The 18936-nt window shown below is 38.7% G+C and overlaps 1 protein-coding gene across 5 annotated transcripts in view; it reads right to left on the minus strand.

Annotated features, from left to right (window-relative positions):
- The window catches only part of DCDC1 (doublecortin domain containing 1), a 455963-nt gene that overhangs the window by 49398 nt on the left and 387629 nt on the right, over nt 1–18936 (minus strand). For all 5 annotated transcript variants that reach the window (XM_072759029.1, XM_072759033.1, XM_072759030.1 and 2 more), the window contains 5 exons: nt 15094–15193; nt 12996–13131; nt 9996–10155; nt 5874–6032; nt 4538–4738 (listed from right to left, as the gene is read on the minus strand). In XM_072759029.1, coding sequence (XP_072615130.1) covers nt 4538–4738; nt 5874–6032; nt 9996–10155; nt 12996–13131; nt 15094–15193 — 756 coding nt within the window. The remainder of the gene's footprint in view (nt 1–4537; nt 4739–5873; nt 6033–9995; nt 10156–12995; nt 13132–15093; nt 15194–18936) is intronic.

Below are 18936 nucleotides of genomic sequence, written 5' to 3' on the forward strand. Positions count from 1 at the left end.
TTTTCTAATGAGTTCTAAACTCTGGCCTTGGGAAAGGGCCTAATTTCCCTCAACTTTTTGAGTTTGTCCCTAACTCCCTCAGCCCAGAGCACTGTCCAGAGGATTTTTAAAAACTATCTGATAGTTACTCTTTTATTATTGTTTAATAATCCTTTATGTTACACATGTCATTTAAATCACTGTATGGTTTCTGTCTCCAGATGGAACCCAGACTGATACACCGTCTTCACCTCCTGCTATTTATTATGAGAGGCACTGTGGCAAAATGATTAAGAACATGGATTTTGGAGCCACAGTGCCTAAGCCTGAATCCTGAATTCACTTCTTAGTAGCTATATGTCTTTGCTTAACAACCCCATACCTCAGTTTCCTCTTCTATAAAATAGGATAATGATGCATGCCTCACAGGACTCTTGTGGGAACAAAATGAATTAATGCACAGAAAACACACAGAATATTGCCTGGCACATATCATATAGAATGGGCTATGATTATTAATGGTTGCGATTTTTTTATAGCTTTTCCTCAAATTCTCTTTTTCTAAAGGAGCATATCCTAAAAGTACAAGATATACATTAAATATTTTTTAAGTTATCTTACATAGGAGCTCACATAAAGTCCCCATGACTGAAAAAAAGAAAGAAAATGATTGAGCTAAAACCCTCAAATTCTTTACCTTGCATCACTTAAAAACAAAAATAAGCCAAAGAGTCAAGGAACTTGTCTGTATAGAAAAAGCCAATTCTTTATGTCTGTCAACATGGTTACATTACACACCAGCAGTGGCATTCCTGCTGTGGAAAATATAACTCGTCCTATAAAATTTAATGATGTGGGAGTGGAAGGGAGAGAAGGTGAGAGGGAGTCTGTTATAAAAGTAATATATTTCTCCTTTCAAGTCTTAAAAAATTCCAGATATCTAATTTAAACTTCTGTACTATAAATAAATATAAAACAATATATCCTCACTGTAAATAATTTACAAAGTATTGGAAAATAGAGTTAAAAATTATAAGAGAATTTTAGACATTACTCATATCACTACAAGATAACCACAATCTTGTATTTCTCCCTTCTATTATTAATTAATGATGTATCATTTTATATAAAAAATGAGTACTGGATTTCATCAAATATCTTCTTAGCATTTATCAAAACTGGGCACTGCATGAGAGCTGGTATTCTCTATTGTTCAGCTGTGTAGCCTCACCATTTGCATAGTTTGGGTCTTGCAGTTTTACTGACACTCAAAATTATTCATATGAATGAATGACCGTACATTTCCTGCAATGACCTACTGAGATGCCAAGATTAGTTACTTAGCTATCTATGTTTCTGCTGCTTGAAATAGACGTAGCAACTTCTCCCATGCTTCAGTGCCATGCTCAGCCATGATAGTGTTGGTTTTCCTTTTCATTTTTGAACAGTACCATCAACTGGCACTTGCCCTTAGCAACAGTGCTTACATTTTGCAGGAAACTTAAGTTATAGACTTATATATAAAACCCACTATGTGCTAAACGGCAGTGTGAGAACTTTGTGTCCCAGGAATATCCCAAGAACACCACAGCTCCTTCCATCAACCCAGGAAATGCGTGCTTGCAAGCAACTTAATCTCCTGCACCTCAGTGTACCTAAGTTTTCAAATCAAGTGATTAAGAGTAGGACATTTTAAAGATCCTCTTGCAGCTCCAAATTCTATGACACTGTATTTTCCCCTGTATAATTCTGGGTCCTATTGAGGAGATTTTCATCCCTGAGCATCGTTTTCATATTTCCCTTTAGAAGCCACATGTTTAATTCAGATTTTGCCAGAGTTGAAAATGGGAGAAAGATGCCAGGTTATCTCAAAAGTTGACCTGGATCATTCTCCTGTATGGCTGGAAACCAAATGAGTGTATCTTTGGCAATTTCCTACTCCCTTTCCATGCCCCTTTGCTCATTTCTTGCACCTCTAGTTGAGACCCTGTGCTACCCTAGCAAGAGATTCTTCTCAGAGTCATAGTTTCCCTTAAGAGGTTTTGCTGCTAATTGCTTAAGATATCAGACTTCATAGTTATTTTATATTTTAATTAGAAGGCCAAAATGAAAAAGTAATCCAAGACCTACAGGACAGAATGAAAGGGCTAATGGTAGAAAACTCTCAGCACAGTGATAGCCACTTGGCAGGGAGCTATTCTAGCTTATACTCTTATGAGTACAAATTTTGAATGGGCAATTACTTGCCCCCCTAAACACAAATTTACAGCCTGGGCAAAATATGGGGGATAGAAAGACTGTGGTTGACAAAAATGTAATTTTATACAGGTTGTTGCTACACAGCACAACCCATGTTTCTCCAGCCCTCCACCAGCTTCTCAGAACAAATGAGTTGTAATATCCAATTACGTGGAAGAGAAAAAAGCAAAATGCCAAGAGAAAATGTGGAAAAAAGCTCACAATTGCTGTCACTATGCAAACATACTTCTGCCATAGGACACATGAATCTGAATCATGCCTGCACCTAATCACCAAGACTTCTGCAAAACCTCTCCTGCCCAAGTATTTGTAGGAGTCTCTAGATGGCGACCCAGGTATTCAGGAGCAAATGCTGTCCTATTTACCCTTCCCCTCACTGATCCACTTGTTTTCCAAAGACTATAAAGTTTCTGACGTGAGATCAGTCAATACCAGCAACTCCCGCCCATTATCCCTCTCTTCTATGGCTTGACATAGGAAGGCCTCAAGTAATGAAGTTGTAGAGTGTTGTAGGAAGTGGAAGGAGCTGGAAGAGAGCTTCCTCTTTTGTGTTACACATGATTGGATTTTAAAAGCAGTGCTCATCGTGGTCCAGTGTTTTGCAGAGTTTTAGTCAAATTTCTTTTTGTTTTTACTTAAAAAGCCTTTCCCTCCTTGTGTTTTATCCACAGCATTCAAGATGCAAAATGAAACTACTGACAGCCACTAAGCAGGACTCAGAACTCACTCTCCTTTCTAAAGACCAAGTGCTTCTGAGTTAAAATTCCTCATGCTTGACTTTCTCCTGCCCCAAGTTCTCCTCCTTCACTCCCCATTTGTGTCCACCTCAGTTCATCAGCCACACTCAAATTCCAACTTGGGTTCAAGTAGGACCTCCATTATAATACAGTAAGCTAAAGTAGTAAGATGTGCTGCTAAATTCCAGAAATGTAGAGTTGATAGCACTAGCTCTGCAGGGGCAGGGATTTTCATCTGTTTTAGTCTTAGCTAAAGCACCAGCACCCAAAACACTGCACTTAATAACCCTTTGCAGCAGAATGAATGAATTCTGGTCCCATATAGCAAATCATTCACAGGGACAAAAACCTGCTTCTTAGCTCCCTGTTGTAAAGTTAGCTTAGCTAGGATGAATGGGGCAAAGGAACATACTTGCCACGTCCATCTACAGGTTGGCTTTTCAGCCTTCTCAAAAACAAGCCCAGTAAGTGTTCCCTGCTGGCACTTGGCTCATCTCAGAGAGTGAACAGTAAGATTAGCTCCCTTCCTGCCCATGCTGGGCTGCTGCTGCCGCCTGCTGAAGTGTATGCAATCTCTCTCAAAGCAGCAATTCCTAAACCTTCCACATCACACACCTTTTGAGAATCCAATAAAAATCATAGCTCTTTCCCAGGAAAAAAAATATACATATCACAGAGATGTCAAGAGATTGAAGAAGACCCTGGAGCCCCACCATATAAGACTAATGGTAGAATTTGAGGCAAACCAACTGAAAAACCAAGAAGTTGTTTTCTTTCTTGTTAAAAATATGTTAATGTATGAACAAAAACAGAGACAGAAGTCTAATAAGCCACCACAACTCAAAAGCTACCCACATTCTACCATTCTCATTTCATCCATCCCCCCCCCCAACTTTTTACATTTTTTTTTTTTTGCTAGGATATTTTAATGCAAATCTGACCTACCTCTTAATTTCATTTGTAAATACTACAGTATATACCCTAGTGATCAGGACTGTTTTTTTTTTTTTTTAACACAGCCATTAAACGATTAGGACACCCAACAAAATTAAGACTTCCTTCATTTGGTACCCAGAATTTTAAATTCCTCTAATTGTCTTAGAAATAACCTTTATTAGGTTATTTGATGGAAATAGAGGATGGAGGAAAGGCATGCATGTGGGGAGGGGTAGGAGGTTGAGTTAATGAAAAGTACTATGAAATTTTTTAATGGGGACTCTAACTTCTTACTTGATCCTTTCAAAACATAAAAATAAAATAGATGGCAGTCCAGTTTTCTCTTAACTTCAATAGCCAGTTAAAACTCTGAACCCAGTAGGTCAGATTTCATATTTCTTAACCGAATTGACAGTGGATAAGTTGTGTGTACAGACTACTGAGCATTTACATTTGATTTCACTTTCTTCTCTTCTTTGAATAGGATAAAAAAATTATTGGCTACATTAAATAGAAAATGTAAAGCCCTCGAATATACCCCTGACAGCTCTGTGGGGACCAGGCCAGGTCTTTTAGGCTGCCAGAGATATATTTTGATATATTGACCCCCAATATAACGGGTTTACCTGCTGCCTTCCTTGTGCATCCATCGCTGATGACTATCATCCGCTTTTTTCTCCACCAAAACTACCTCCATGCCTGAACGCAGATCAGCACCTTGCACTCCCAAAACTAGCTGAGGGGCAGCATGGCTTATAATTTGCCCATCTCTGTATTCAAACTGCTGGTGGCAAAGCTTCTGCAATTTACTCTGCTTTGGAGAATAGCTGAGATAAAGAAAATCCCATTAGAGGCTGAAAAATGTCCTGTGCACTTGATGTGCTGGAGACTGCAAGTTCTATTGGCAAGAGACCTGCTGTGAACCAAATTCACTTGTAATGGTGAGGCATTATCATCGGGATAGCAGCAATGCTATTTGCCTTACACTGCCAAGCTGATGTAAAGAGTAGAATTCTGAGTTTATTCTATAACAGGAATAAATGTCCATCCAAGAGAATATGAGAAACTCATTAGCGTAGCAAAAAATAAATTTAATGAAGAGATAATTTAGATAAAGAGGAAAAGGAGTAGGAGAAGGAGAGGGGCAGGTAGAAATGGAAAATCATGGTTATTTCTGGACTCTACCTACAGCCTCTCTAGCAAATAGAATGCCATTCTTCAAGTTTTTCAATCTTCCCTAACAACTCATAGAATATCATTAAAAAGAATGATATGCTAATAAGTTAATTCAAAAGAATCTCTTGTTTATTAAGGATCCTAAGGCAATAAGCAGACTTATGAAATATATTAAACATCACAATGCATTGTTAATTAATTTATGAACATCTACAAAGCCCCTAGTATGTGCATCGGCCAAAGCTAACTATTGACAAAGCTGTTTGATTTATACAAAATGCTGTAATGTTAAGCAAATGTTTAAAGGTGGAATAATGCAAAGTGCTATAAATCCCTGTTATTTCACTGGACGTCAACCAGAAAAAAATAAAATTAAAAAGGAAGAAACTACATTTTGCCAATTTCTTAAAAACATCAGAGCATCTTACATGCTTATTATTATTATTTTTACATGCTTATTATTAAGTTCATTCATACATTCATTCAACAAATATGTAGGCTTTGTGTTATCGGGAGGCAAAGGTGGATGAGCTTACTGTTTAATAGAAAAGACACACCAGCGAACAAGGAAATACACTACATGGCACAACATAAGCTAAAGGGAGAAGGGCCTTCCCACAAATACTTGCAAATATTTAGTCAAAAACACTGGAAAGACACAAATGTGTATGTTGAGGTGAATGGCGGCTAACAGTACTGCAAACCCTCAGGGATCATTTTGCCCTGAAGTGAGGAAATCTAAGATCATGCAGAAATCTCTAACAAGAATCCCTTGCAACTTTTTACCTGTATTTCTTCTGTGGTTCCACATTTTCAAAGAGTTCCTCTTCCATTTTCTTTGGAAGACTGTCATCCTCATCAAAGTCATGAGGAGTTTCCTGCCAGGCATACCTGAGAAGCGTGTGACAAGCTTTCATTCGGAGATGGGTTCTTGCATGTGAATCTCTACCAAGGTTCAGAAGCAAACACAAGTCTAAGAATTCTGGTTTTTACTCACAGAGTTTTCTCTGAGGTATAGTCTGATCATATCCTGAAGGCTAATTGATGGATCTGTAAATCGTATTTCCATAATGGTGCCTTAATGTTGCAAATCCACTTCCTACTAATACATAATTTAGATCTTTTAATATAAGTTATGAATAAAATTCCCCAATTATGTAATAAACAGCATTCATCTTTACTATATTTATTCAGGAAAAAAATGGGGCCATGTGTTGTATTTCAGAAACTGCAAGATTGAGGTGCCTGGGTGGCTCAGTGAGTTAAGCATCAGACTCTTGATTTCAGCTCAGGTCATGATCTCAGGGTTGTGTGTGCTGGGCATGGGGCCTGCTTAAGATTCTCTCTCCCCCTTTACCTCTGTCCCTTCCCTCCTCTAAAAAAACCCTGCAAGATTAAGACTGCTCTGTAGCTTAAGAAGTTCATAATGAATGTGTAATGAGATTTTTTTCCTGCTTACTCCAAAAAGTGGGTCATAATTCTGTCTGGAACAGGACAGCCTAGATTACTGCATTTCATAAAGTTTACTCATTAGACAATTGTTAAGAAATCTTAATTAACTTTTCCTCTCAAATCTAGAGAGGCTCAAATAGCATCCGCACATTTGTGCCAGCTTTTGGTAGAAAATAATGCATGAAAACATTTGAACAGTCATAGCTTGAATAACTGAGTCAGTCAAGCCTTCCGGCTTCTTGCTAAGATGAAGATGTGAACGGTAGCATAACCACCATACAGATCTGTACATATCATGTTCTGGGGCACAGTTTAGGGTACATTTGCTTCCATGGGATCACAACACAATAAGAGGACTGCTCTGCCAGGGAGAAGGTTAAATAGGCAAAGCAGTGAGCACATTCTTGCACTCTAAATATGCATATTGTGTACATAAAGCTGGCGGGGAGTGGGGAGCCTGTGATCACCAAGGTGCTCCTGGTATGTGATATAACTGGAAGCGATATTAAATTACCAAAATCTTTGGGGCCAATTCCTGTGTTGGCAGAACAGACCATACACTTTTCAAACGTAACACGAGTATTATATGTGGATATGAAATTGGGTAGCAACTGCCTCATTCAAAATTGCACACAGGCGGCTGAAGTCAGAAATCTTCCCTGACAGTTAAAAAACAACAGTGCCATCTAGTGTTAAAAATAAAAAAAAAAACCCACAGCTTTCCCACCAACTCCATTTCTTTGAGAAAAACAGGAAGCAAAAATGTCTTTCTTATAACACATTCAGCAAGGTGTAAACAAGATTCTTCTCCCATGGAAGAGAAGAATTTTCTCACATGGAATTTATTGGTATGCTCTTTGGCTTCCAGGCAAATGAAGTACAGTCAAGCCACTTTAGAGCAGCCCTTTTTAAATAAACTAATCATTCCACAGTTAGTCACTCATTCCTTTAACTGATGTTTCTTGAACATCTGCTATATGATAGGCACAGAGTCCTAACTGCTGAGGATACAGTGATGAACAAAACAGGTAAGTGCTCAGGGTTTATGGAGCTTACATCCTAGTGGGCAGAGGAGAGATGACAGACAAGTCAATGAATAAATAAATAAGGGTCATGAGTGTAATAAAACAAGATATTGTGATTGAAATTAGCCAGGGTGGGGTGGGGTCTACTTTAGCAGTGGAGTCAGAGAGGCTCCTCTGAGAGATGATGTTTGAGTTGAGACCCAGAAAAATGGGAAGGAGCCAACCATGTGAGGTTCTAGAGAGAGAGCATTCTGGGCAAAGAGAATAAATGGAAAGGTTCTGAAGCAAGAATATGCTTGCTTCAGTTGAGGAACAGAAAGACACTGATGTGACAGGTATGCAGGGAATGAGAAAGGTATGTGAAGAGGCTTAGGAAGTGGGCAGGGCCTGCCTGTAATGAGAAAGTTGTCCGTGAGCTACATGCTTAAAAAGCCTTTTCTTTCACAAACAGTTGAGGTGAGTGCTCCCAGAGTTTCTTTTCCATTTTATTTTTATTACCAAAAGTCTTTACACAGAACCAAACTATCAAAAGGGTTCCTTCTAGATCTATGTTTACCCCCTTGCTTTATGGATATCCCTCCTTAAATCATCCCACTTTTCAAATATGTAAAACTTCCAGACAAATATATCTAAGAAATCCTGGGGAAATCTTAAAGTGACTCTCTAATATATGATGGTTTAGGATTGAGTCATCAGAAGTGGTTCAAAGAACAAGTGAAAGTTAGCCTGGAAAAGAGATAATCCAGTAGCCTGATGATGGTGAACTTTGAATATTTTAAGGATTTTAAAGTAGAAGAGGAATGAGTATAAACAGAGAAACAAATGAGACCATAGGATGGAGATGTTCTAAATAATTTCAACATTAGAATGGGCTGCCTTGCGGAATAGTGATCTTCCTGTTACTACGACTATTCAACAGAAGATAAGATCAAAAGTGCCTGCTAGAATGTCCAGGAGATTCCTGCCTTACGTTCTGAGTGGACATCATCACTTTTACCTCAAGAACGCCAGGCCTTGATGATACCTAGAAATTAGAACAATGTGGATCTTTGCTGTCAAAGATGTTCTTTCTTTTTTTCTTACTGTTTACTTTTTTTTTTCCATGTGCAGTCTAATAAGTCAGGAGCCAAATGATACATTCTTCAGAAATTCTCTAGCCATTGAGAAATATAACATGTGGGCCAAATTGTTTCTCTCTGAAAAAGGCCTTTCAGTACCTCCGTTAGTGTCAGGACTTGAGACCAGATGGATCACTCATCAAAATGAGGGGGTTTGTTTTCTAAAATAAGAGTTTGATATTCTTATAATAGAGGATAGAAGCATTCTTTTAAAATGGTTTGTAAAACAGTTTCAAAAGATATATAAATTGATTTTCACTGTTATCGCAATGGTAGTTGACTAGCTGTATATGGTTGTAGAATTTGGAGACTCATTCAGTCATTCCTTCATGTATTCAGTAAATGATGGTTAAAGTCAGCTACCCTAGTCTTCATAGAACAGGCATGACAAGAGTTTTTGCCCTCAAGGAATTCCCAGGCTGGTGGTGGTCGTGGGGAGAGCCGGGAGGGAAGTGATAAGCACATAATCAGGTACGATCATTACCATGATTGATTTCAATAATGAAGAGTCATCCAAAGAGGAGTACCAGGCAGGTCAAGGCACTTCAGACGGAGAGAAACAAATATGTGGCCCAGAGGCCTGCAACAGTGCATAAAGGGAATATGCCACATTCAGTAGCAGCTTGTGGTGGCCAAGCTGGAGCTCAGTTCATGTGTCAGGAAGAAAAAGTGTAGAGTGGAGGTGGGCATGGAGGTGCAAATGAGGGTCAGTGACAGGCCTGGACTCGGATCAGAAGAGTTTGTGATTCCAGACTAAATATTTTTTCTATCTGCAATAGGTAGCCATTGAAGAACTGTATAAAAAGGAGTATGTTTTGCCACTGAAGAACTGTATAAAAAGGAGTATGTTTTAAAAGGATAATTGTCTGTAGTTAGAACTTCGAGGTGATTTGGAAGAGAGAGAAAAGAGAGATAGAGACCAATCAGGGAACTACTTCAGTGACCCAGGATGACGACTGTATGTTAACATGAGTCCAGCTTGAAACTATATTAATTTAATTGTTCCTGGAGTCGACATTTATGGAAGCAAAACATGATAGATTCCTCAAATAATTTGCAATTCCCAAATTCCAGTCTTTTAAAAATAGTAATATAATAATAAAATTACTGAAAGTAGATCATTGTGATGGCTGAATATTGAAGCTCCAGCTCTATCTTTTTGCCAGAAAACTAATTAAATACTAGCTCTTCACCTGACATTCATTTCACAAATGTGGTGTGGGTTCCCTGCATGGGCTCTGTGCTGTTATTGAGCTAATGAGCTGAGTTCAAATAGGAACCAGGTAGCTTTTCTGGCCATGCTGCTTACTTACAGAATTTCACTGGAAGCATTTTCCGTTGTTAAAGCATTTTCTTGCATTTGCTTTTCCTTTGGTCCTCTAATTTGCTTCTCTTCTCCAAAAATTGCTACAGGTTTATGCACAGCAAGCTTGGCTCCAGACACAATGTCACTTTGGACTTCTAAAACAAGAGCTGAGCAGAAATGTGCAAATTGCAAGGACATATCAGTTATGATTGCAGAACACCAGGAATTTGGAAACACATGCTAAAGTAAAAATGCAGACAGTTTTCAACTATTTGGTCTAAGAGAATACATGCTAAGTGTAGTTGATAGTTGCTCTTTAATAAATTGGATTTCACTTAAAATTTGTAGATTCTTTCCTCCTGAGATATTTCCAGTCAAAAGTACTAAAAATAGGGGGTTAGCATCCAAAATATGCAAAGAACTCATAAAATTCAATATCTAAAACCAATTTGATTAGAAAATGGGCAGAGGACCTGAATAGACAGATATTCTTGCAGAAAGGACATACAGATGGCCAACCTACGCATGAAAAGATGCTCAGCATCACTAAACATCAGGGAAACACAAATCAAACCAAGTCAAAATCACAGTGAGATGTCACCTCACACCCATCAGAGTGTCTATTATCAAAAAAATAAAGATATCGAGAAAGGGGAGCCCTCGTGTACTTTGGTGATGTACAATTGGTACACCCAGTACAAAAATGAGTATGGAAGTTCCTCAAAAAATTAAAAATAGAACAATCTTATCATCTAGCAATTCTACCTCTAGATATTCATCCAGAGAAAATGAAAACACTATTTTGAAAGATATATGCACCCCTATATCCATCACAGGATTACTTACAATAGCCAAAATACAGAAACAATCTAAATATCCATCAACAGATGAATGGATAAAGAAGTGGTGTATATATGTAATGGAATATTATTCGGTCATAAAAAATGAAATCTTGCCATTTGCATCAAAATGAAGAAAACTTGAGGGTATTTTGCTAAGTAACATAAGTCAGACAGAGAAAGATACATATTATTGTGTATTATTTCACTAACATGTAGCATCTAAAAAACAAAACACATAAAACAAAACAAAACAGAAACAGATCCATAGACACAGAGTATAAACCAATAATTGTCAGAAGGGTAGAGGAATGGATGAAATAGATGAAGGGAATTAAGAAGTAATGATCTTCCAGTTATTAAAAAAAACAGACATGAGGATATAATGTTTGGCATAGGGAATATAGTCAATAATATTGTAATAACTTTGTATGGTGACAAACAGTAACTAGATTTATTGCAGTGACCGTTTCATTATGTATATAAATATCAAATCACTATGTTATATGCTTGAAACAAATATAGTATCATATTTCAATTACCTTTCAATTTTAGAAATGCCTAAGAGGAAAAAAAGTACTAAAAAAAATAGGTCTTTCCAAAAAATGTTAGGTATTATAAATTCTAACCATTTCAATGGGCATATTATTTAGATATATATCTCTAGACCATTATCTAGAATCCCAAATTCCTCAGTGGAAGTCCCTAATGCCTTGAAAGACACATGGAAAACTTAGTGTATAACATTCACTAATGTCACTAATTACTATATGTAATAGGGAAATGTTTTAAATTATATTAATGATTTTCTTTTTTGACCTTCTATGTATAGGATCTTTGCCCTAGTTCCTGGGGCAGCCTTTTTTTTTTTTTTAAAGATTTTATTTATTTATTCATAGACAGAGAGAGAGAGAGAGGCAGAGACACAGGCAGAGGGAGAGGGAGAAGCAGGCTCCATGCAGGGAGCCCGATGTGGGACTCGATCCCAGGTCTCCAGGATCACACCCCAGGCTGCAGGTGGCTCCAAACCACTGTGCCACCGGGGCTGCCCCTGGGGCAGCCTTAAGGGAAGAAGGAAGATCATTAGTTGATGAGAAATGTTACAAAGGAAGACAAATGTACAAAAATATTTTTTACATTCATGCATAGCATACTGCCAGAAGACAAGGGCCTTGTAAAGCAAGATGACACTACCATGATTTAGGATTTTTCTAAATGCTGTTAGCTTGCATTTAGCATATCAAACCTTTAACCTCAAGGTTGACTTACAGAAAACCCACCATTTCTGGACCCGAGGGAATTTGAGGCAGAAGATAGAGGAAGGCAGAAAAACAGCACTGGATGTCATGATTCTCCCTATAGGCTTCACTTCAGGTATCTAAGCTACACCAAGGAAACACTGAGGACATTGTTCATCGTTCAGAACGCTGTGGCAAGTCACCACTCAAGTTGTCTTCACCATTCCAATCTGAGGCACAGCCAGTCAGCCTGGATTTGGTTTCTGAGAGATGCAGCCATGACCCAAGATTTGCTGGGAGTCATGCTGAAGAGCTTTCCAGAAGTTGTCACCAAGGAGGGGTGAAGGAGTCCTGTAATAAAGGACTTCAGAGATGACCACTCAGCCACAGCCAAGCTTCAGGGGGCCAAAGGGAGCAGAGGAGAGTCTGAGTCAGGCAGGAAGCATCACCTGCCCAAAGCATTATCTGGGCCAAAGGAATGGAACACAGTCACCCAGCCATGGACATCAGCCAGCAAGACCTAGAAAGCAAGAGCCTCTGTAGCCCATGTTTTTCCTTTCTATCCGAGAAAGGAACTAAAGGGAGACTCTGGGGACTAGGAAATCTGAAAGCTTTCCCTAAAGGGACTCTATAAATTAATGGGTGAGGCAAAATCTAAACCTAACTGGACATTTTATGTTTTCCTTAATGGAAAATGAAGAAGACCTGATTTGTTAAAGACAAAATAAATTATGTTTTTTTTACATGTCCAAAGTGTATGAATTAAAATATGCAATCCTATTAAATATATAAATTTTAGTCTAAAGGGCTAAACAGCAGGATATAGGGATGAAATATAATCTACTTAAACAAACTTAATTTTTCTTAAAAATCAGTATCAAGCATTTAATTTTGGCCATACATATTATGGTAAATAATTCCAATGCTTACCCTCTATCTTATGTATACTGCAGAAAGTTTGAATTTTAGAAATATCTGATGCTAAGTTCCTCAGGAAGATTTGCTTCTTTTGCTGAGCAATGGACACATCAGGATTGATCCAATGTTCTCCACATGAAACATATACCTAGCAAAGAAATGAGTCTCTGATCCCATGTACAACTGTTCACAGCAGCTTTATTAGTAATAACAAAAACCAGCCAAAAGTACAAACAAAATGTCCTATAATAGGCAAATGGTTAAACAAACTGTGACACCATGGACTAATACTCCGTGATAAAGGCAAAACTATTGATAAATGTAACAACTTCAAAGGATCTCGAAGGTTTTATTTTTTTTAAAAAAAGTATTTCTCCATACTATCTTTGCAACTTTCTGTAAATCTATAATTTTTTCAAAATAAAGTTTTATAAAATAATTTTTTAAAGGAAGGAAAGAAGGAAGGAAGAGGGAAGGAGGGCAGGAGGGAGGAAGGGGAGGTATGTATAAATTAGGGCTCTGTAAACTGTGGCTGAGGCCCAAATCTGGCCTGCTGCCTGTTTGTGTAAATAGAGTTTTATTAGAACACAGTTATGCCCATTCACTTACATGCTGTCTGTGACTGCTTTTGTGCTTTTGTGCAAGAGCTGATGTTTCATTAGAGATTACATGGTCTGTAAATATTTAGCAACTGCCCTTTTACAGAAAAAGTTTGACAAAACCACTGGTAAAATGAACTTGTAATATGTTAATGTGGTTATTTCTAGCTGCTGAGGTTATGGATGATACCTGTTCCTCATGTTGCTTATGTTTATTTCTTTAATGATTTTGTGTTTCTCTGAAGAAAAATAGAGTGATATATTGAGAATACTCAGTAAGAAGGAAAAAAAAAATGACAGTGCTCTTCCGTGGCCCCACACTGGTGATCACACACATTCCCTGTGTGACAGCTCAGGGAAAACTTCCTTAAAAATGTCTTCTTCTTGAATAACAGGTTTCCTTGTTTTCCTCTGGACATACTTGATCATGTAACTGTTGATGTTTCTGTCTCTGTGTTGGCTGCTCAGAACAGTGACAGGTTTGCTTCCAACAAATATACAGGATCCTCTAGCAATCACTCCTGACTCCATCTTATCTTCCTTTCACTCATACCAACCCCCCCCCTCTTTTTTTCTGCTCATACCCTTTCACCTTGGTGGCCTCATCTCCTTATCTTTACGTTAAATCTATCCTTTTGTATCATCTGTCTTACTGTGATCTATATGGAATTCTTTCTTAAATAACACAGTGAATAAACACAGCAGTAAAAGCAAAGAAAAAAATTAAAAACCAACAAACTCAAACTTTAGAAGTGATAGTGTTGGAATTCAAAAAAATCTACCAGATTCCAAGAACACAGACTTTCCCTCTGCCATGCTGCTTCTGATACTAGTCATCAGAAACTTAAACTACTGCAGTTTAAGACTCGCTCAAGTGGTCTTTACATTAGGAGCCCGAGTTGAGTTCTGATAATATGGTGTGAGCACAATTCTCAGGCATCAGCAGGCAGGTTTTTTTTTTTTTTTTTTTCGAGCTGATGCTTCAACTTCCATAAATGGGAATAAGGGTTGGCCACTAAAGTCCTTCTTCTCAGTCTTCTCCAGCCACCCAAATAGGCTGTGTAAAACACTAGAGAGAATTTATTTTCTGAAAGAGTGAAATTATCACTTAGTAAGAAATCACTACACAACTACATTTTGAAGTCCTCAAAAAGAGGAGAGGATCTACCTCCTTCAGAGTAGGAGACAGTAATCACAAGTGCTTAATAATCTGGTCTTGTCTAGTTTCCACCCTCATTTATAAAGAGGGGGGGATCATGAGAGCATCCATCTCATAGGGTTGTGATGAGCTTTAAATGAGTGCATTCTTAGAAAGCCCTGAAAATCATGCATGACAGTAGTTTTCCACAGCTAGCTATTAGTATGACTTTCTGAGGGTTGCTGAATAAGGCTAACTCTGAGAGAAAATAAGGGGGGGAAGCAGTTAGTGTTTGAGCTCTTGTATTTTAAAACATTTGTCCTTTAGTTGTATGCACATACTAATATTTCTAGTTTCACATTCATGTCTTTACCAGTTCATCCCTTTGAATGTCTTTTAGGGCAAAGATTTCCCTTCCCTTTTCATCGAACAATCTCCGAGCTGCAGAAGGTAAATTTAAAATTTCAGTGCACCTGTAATAAGAGACACAAAAATTGAGCTTGTAGATAGAGGGCTTCCAGCAGAGAAGAGAGAAAATCTGAGAAATCAAGGGTCTGGATCATTCAAGCCTACTCCTGCTGCAGACCTGTGAGATTGTCAAGAGGTAGGCCTTGGAGCCCATCAGATTCCTTTGGAGCCTCATTCCCTCTATCTAAGTTGTGGGGCTTGAACACATTATTTAACCTCTCTAAGCCTCAATTTCTTATCTTCCAGGGTTTCAGTGACGGTTAAAGGCTGATTTTTTTTTTTTTTTGAAATTTTAACTGAGATCTTCTTTTAACTTGTTTGGATTTTTTTGTATATTTTTTTATTGGAGTTTGATTTCCCAACATATAGCATAACACCCAGTGCTCATACCGTCAAGTGCCCTCCTCAATGCCCATCATCCAGTCACCCCAACCCCCTGCCCACTTCCCCTTCCACCACCCCTTGTTCGTTTCCAGAGTTAAGAGTCTCTCATGTTCTGTCTCCCTCACTGATATTTCTCACTCATTTTCTCTCCTTTCCCCTTTATTCCCTTTCACTATTTTTTATATTCCCCAAATGAATGAGACCATAGAATGTTTGTCCTTTTCCAATGGACTTATTTCACTCAGCATAATACCCTCCAGTTCTATCCACATTGAAGCAAATGGTGGGTATTCATCATTTCTTGTGGCTGAGGAATATTCCATTGTATACATAAACCACATCTTCTTTATCCATTCATCTTTCGATGGACACCGAGGCTCCTTCCACAGTTTGGCTATTGTAGACATTGCTGCTATAAACATTGGGGTGCAGGTGTCCTGCCATTTCACTGCATTTGTATCTTTGGGGTAAATCCCCAGCAGTGCAATTGCTGGGTCGTAGGGCAGATCTATTTTTAACTCTTTGAGGAACCTCCACACAATTTTCCAGGGTGGCTGCACCAGTTCCCATTCCCACAAACAGTGCAAGAGGGCTCCCCTTTTTCCACATCCTCTCCAACATTTCTTGTTTCCTTTCTTGTTCATTTTCCCCATTCTCACTGGTGTGAGGTGGTATCTCATTGTGGTTTTGATTTGTGTTTCCCTGATGGCCAGTGATGTGGAGCATTTTCTCATGTGCTTGTTGGCCATGTCTATGTCTTCCTCTGTGAGATTTCTGTTCATGTCTTTTGCCCATTTCATGATTGGATTGTTTGTTTCTTTGCTGTTGAGTTTCATAAGTTCTTTATAGATCTTGGATACTAGCCCTTTATCTGATAGGTCATTTGCAAATATCTTCTCCCATTCTGTAGGTTGTCTTTTAGTTTTGTTGACTGTTTCTTTTGCTGTGCAGAAGCTTCTTATCTTGATGAAGTCCCAATAATTCATTTTTGCTTTTGTTCTCCTTACCTGCATAGTTGTATCTTGCAAGAAGGTGCTGTGGCCAAGTTCATAAAGGGTGTTGCCTGTGTTCTCCTCTAAGAGTTTGATGAATTTAAAGGCTGATTTTGAAAAGTGCTTCATACAGCATCAGGCATGATCAACAAATAAGTAGGCATATCATTATGGATTATTGACTCTGCAATACGCCCACACTTTCGATTGATGTTCCTTTGCTCTTGCTCTTCCTTCTACCTAAAACACTTTGCTTGACTTTTTCTGTTCAAGTCCTACTCTTTCCCCAGAGTCATGTCCATCACCAAGCAGGTTCTTACCTCCCTCCATTAGAAGCGATTTCTCTAGCCCTTTAACTCCCTTTCAAACAGGAATTTTTAGCCTAATTTAACATTAAACAGTGATTTCCACCTGCAAGCCCCAAACAAGCATTTGGCCTGCCCTGTGGATATCGAAATGAATGATACTCTTTTCTTGTTCCCTGAGGAGCCTCTAGTCAAGGAAGAGATAGGTCGGCAACTGCAGTATAATAAGAAGGAGTGGAAGCTGTCATAGACACCTGGCCAGGGTGTTGTGAAAACACAGAAAAAACAGAACAATACTTCCTCCCTTATCAAGGAAGTGACATTTGGGTTGGGCCTTTTCAGGTGAATAGGAGTTTGTCAAGAAGAGAAGTTTGTCAACCTAGAGAACCTAGAGAAGTTTTGTATGGTCAGACCTGAGTGTATGGAGCAGGAGCCAGATGAAACTGGCAAAGAATACAGAAACCCATGGAAAACACTTAAGATAACAGGCTAATCAACTTGTCCTCAATCCCATAAAGAGCAAGAAGTCATTGAAGGTAGGTGAGGAGAGGGGTGGAATTATCAGATCTGCTCTTTAGAAAGGTAACTGTCAGAAAGGTGGACGATGGGTTGAAGCTAAATGGCCAGCTCAGGGTAGCAGTAAAAGGGCTGAATTGTAGGGGTAGAGGGAGGAGGGGTAAAGGAAGGTGATGGGGCTGGTAAGAAGACTGTGGACATGATCCTACCTTTGGAACAAGGAAAGTGAAGATTCTTGCTAAATATATTTTATATTAGAATGTACTATCTATACTAAGAGAATTAGAAGTGACTTTATGCTAATCAGAAAGACTAAGCTATATGAAGAATATTTCTCAATTATATTTCCTTAGATGGGATAAAGCAATTGAGCAAATAATTAGGCCCTTCATTTCTCTGAGAGGTCTTAGAAGGGAACAAGCCAGTGGGAACTAAGTCTCTGCCTCTCGTGTCACAACTCTGAAAGCTGATGGACCAGCAGAGGCTCTCATCCACAAGAGTTGTTGGGGAGTTGTGGGTAGGAACTATAAGAAGATTGAGCCCCCAGCCACAAGACATGCCTGATTCTCTTTCCCTGCTGCCCAAAGACTGAACCTGATTCCTTCTACTTTCCCTAAATGGATATCTTTGTGGGTCCAGGCTGTTATAGCATGACCTAAGAAGAGTTACCATTATCATATATAATCCCACTCACATTTTCCTGGAGAACATTTGGACTATGGGAGTATCCTGTTTTAAGACAACGAGTGGGAGAAGAGAAAGAATGGGTGGTTGGTAAATCTCCCTTCCTTTTTTGAAACCCTGGTTTAATAGTGCTGAATTTAATTGGTCCATGTAGGTGGGTTAGAGAGGATTGGGATAAGCTTTTTCCTCTCTATTTAATTCCTCCAACTTGTTCACATGCCAGTCAACATAATGGAGAGAGAAGAAAAGAACTGGCTGTTAAGTGCTAATAAGGAAGGTGGACTCTGGAATCAGATTGTCTGGGTTCAAACTCTAGCTCCCTGTTCTGGGTGTGTAACCTTGAAAAAGTCACTTAATTTCTCTGATTGCTCCATCAGTAAAAGATAGATATAGTAGTATTTATCTCACAGTGATATTTTACAGATTAAATGTGTGGATATCTGTAAATTGCCTGGCACATAAAGAGTCAGCGACACATTATTCAAATGGATCAAGCACTGCAAGAATTTTGTGTCTATTCTCACTTAATTCTCACATCATTTCTGAGAGGCCCATTTTACTGATGAGGAAACTCAGCCTGGAGATTAATTTCCTTGCCCAAGATTGCATAGCTAGCAAGTAGGAGAGCTGAAATCCAAACCTAAATCTGAGTCCTTCACAACATTGTATGGCCTCCCACGAGGCCATCAGCAAAGAGTAATCCATTTACAGAGTGAGAGGACTGAAGCTGAAGTGCTGAGCAAGTGGTCCAGGATTTCTCCATTACGTGGAGGCAAAGGTCCCAGAAATAAGATCCTCTGACTTGCACACCAGAGGTGAGGACTAGCAACCACGTGGCCCACCCAGATTTATGGGGAGTCCAGAAAA

Source organism: Vulpes vulpes, chromosome 5, assembly GCF_048418805.1.
Source record: "Vulpes vulpes isolate BD-2025 chromosome 5, VulVul3, whole genome shotgun sequence".
In the NCBI taxonomy this organism is placed as follows: Eukaryota; Metazoa; Chordata; class Mammalia; order Carnivora; family Canidae; genus Vulpes; species Vulpes vulpes.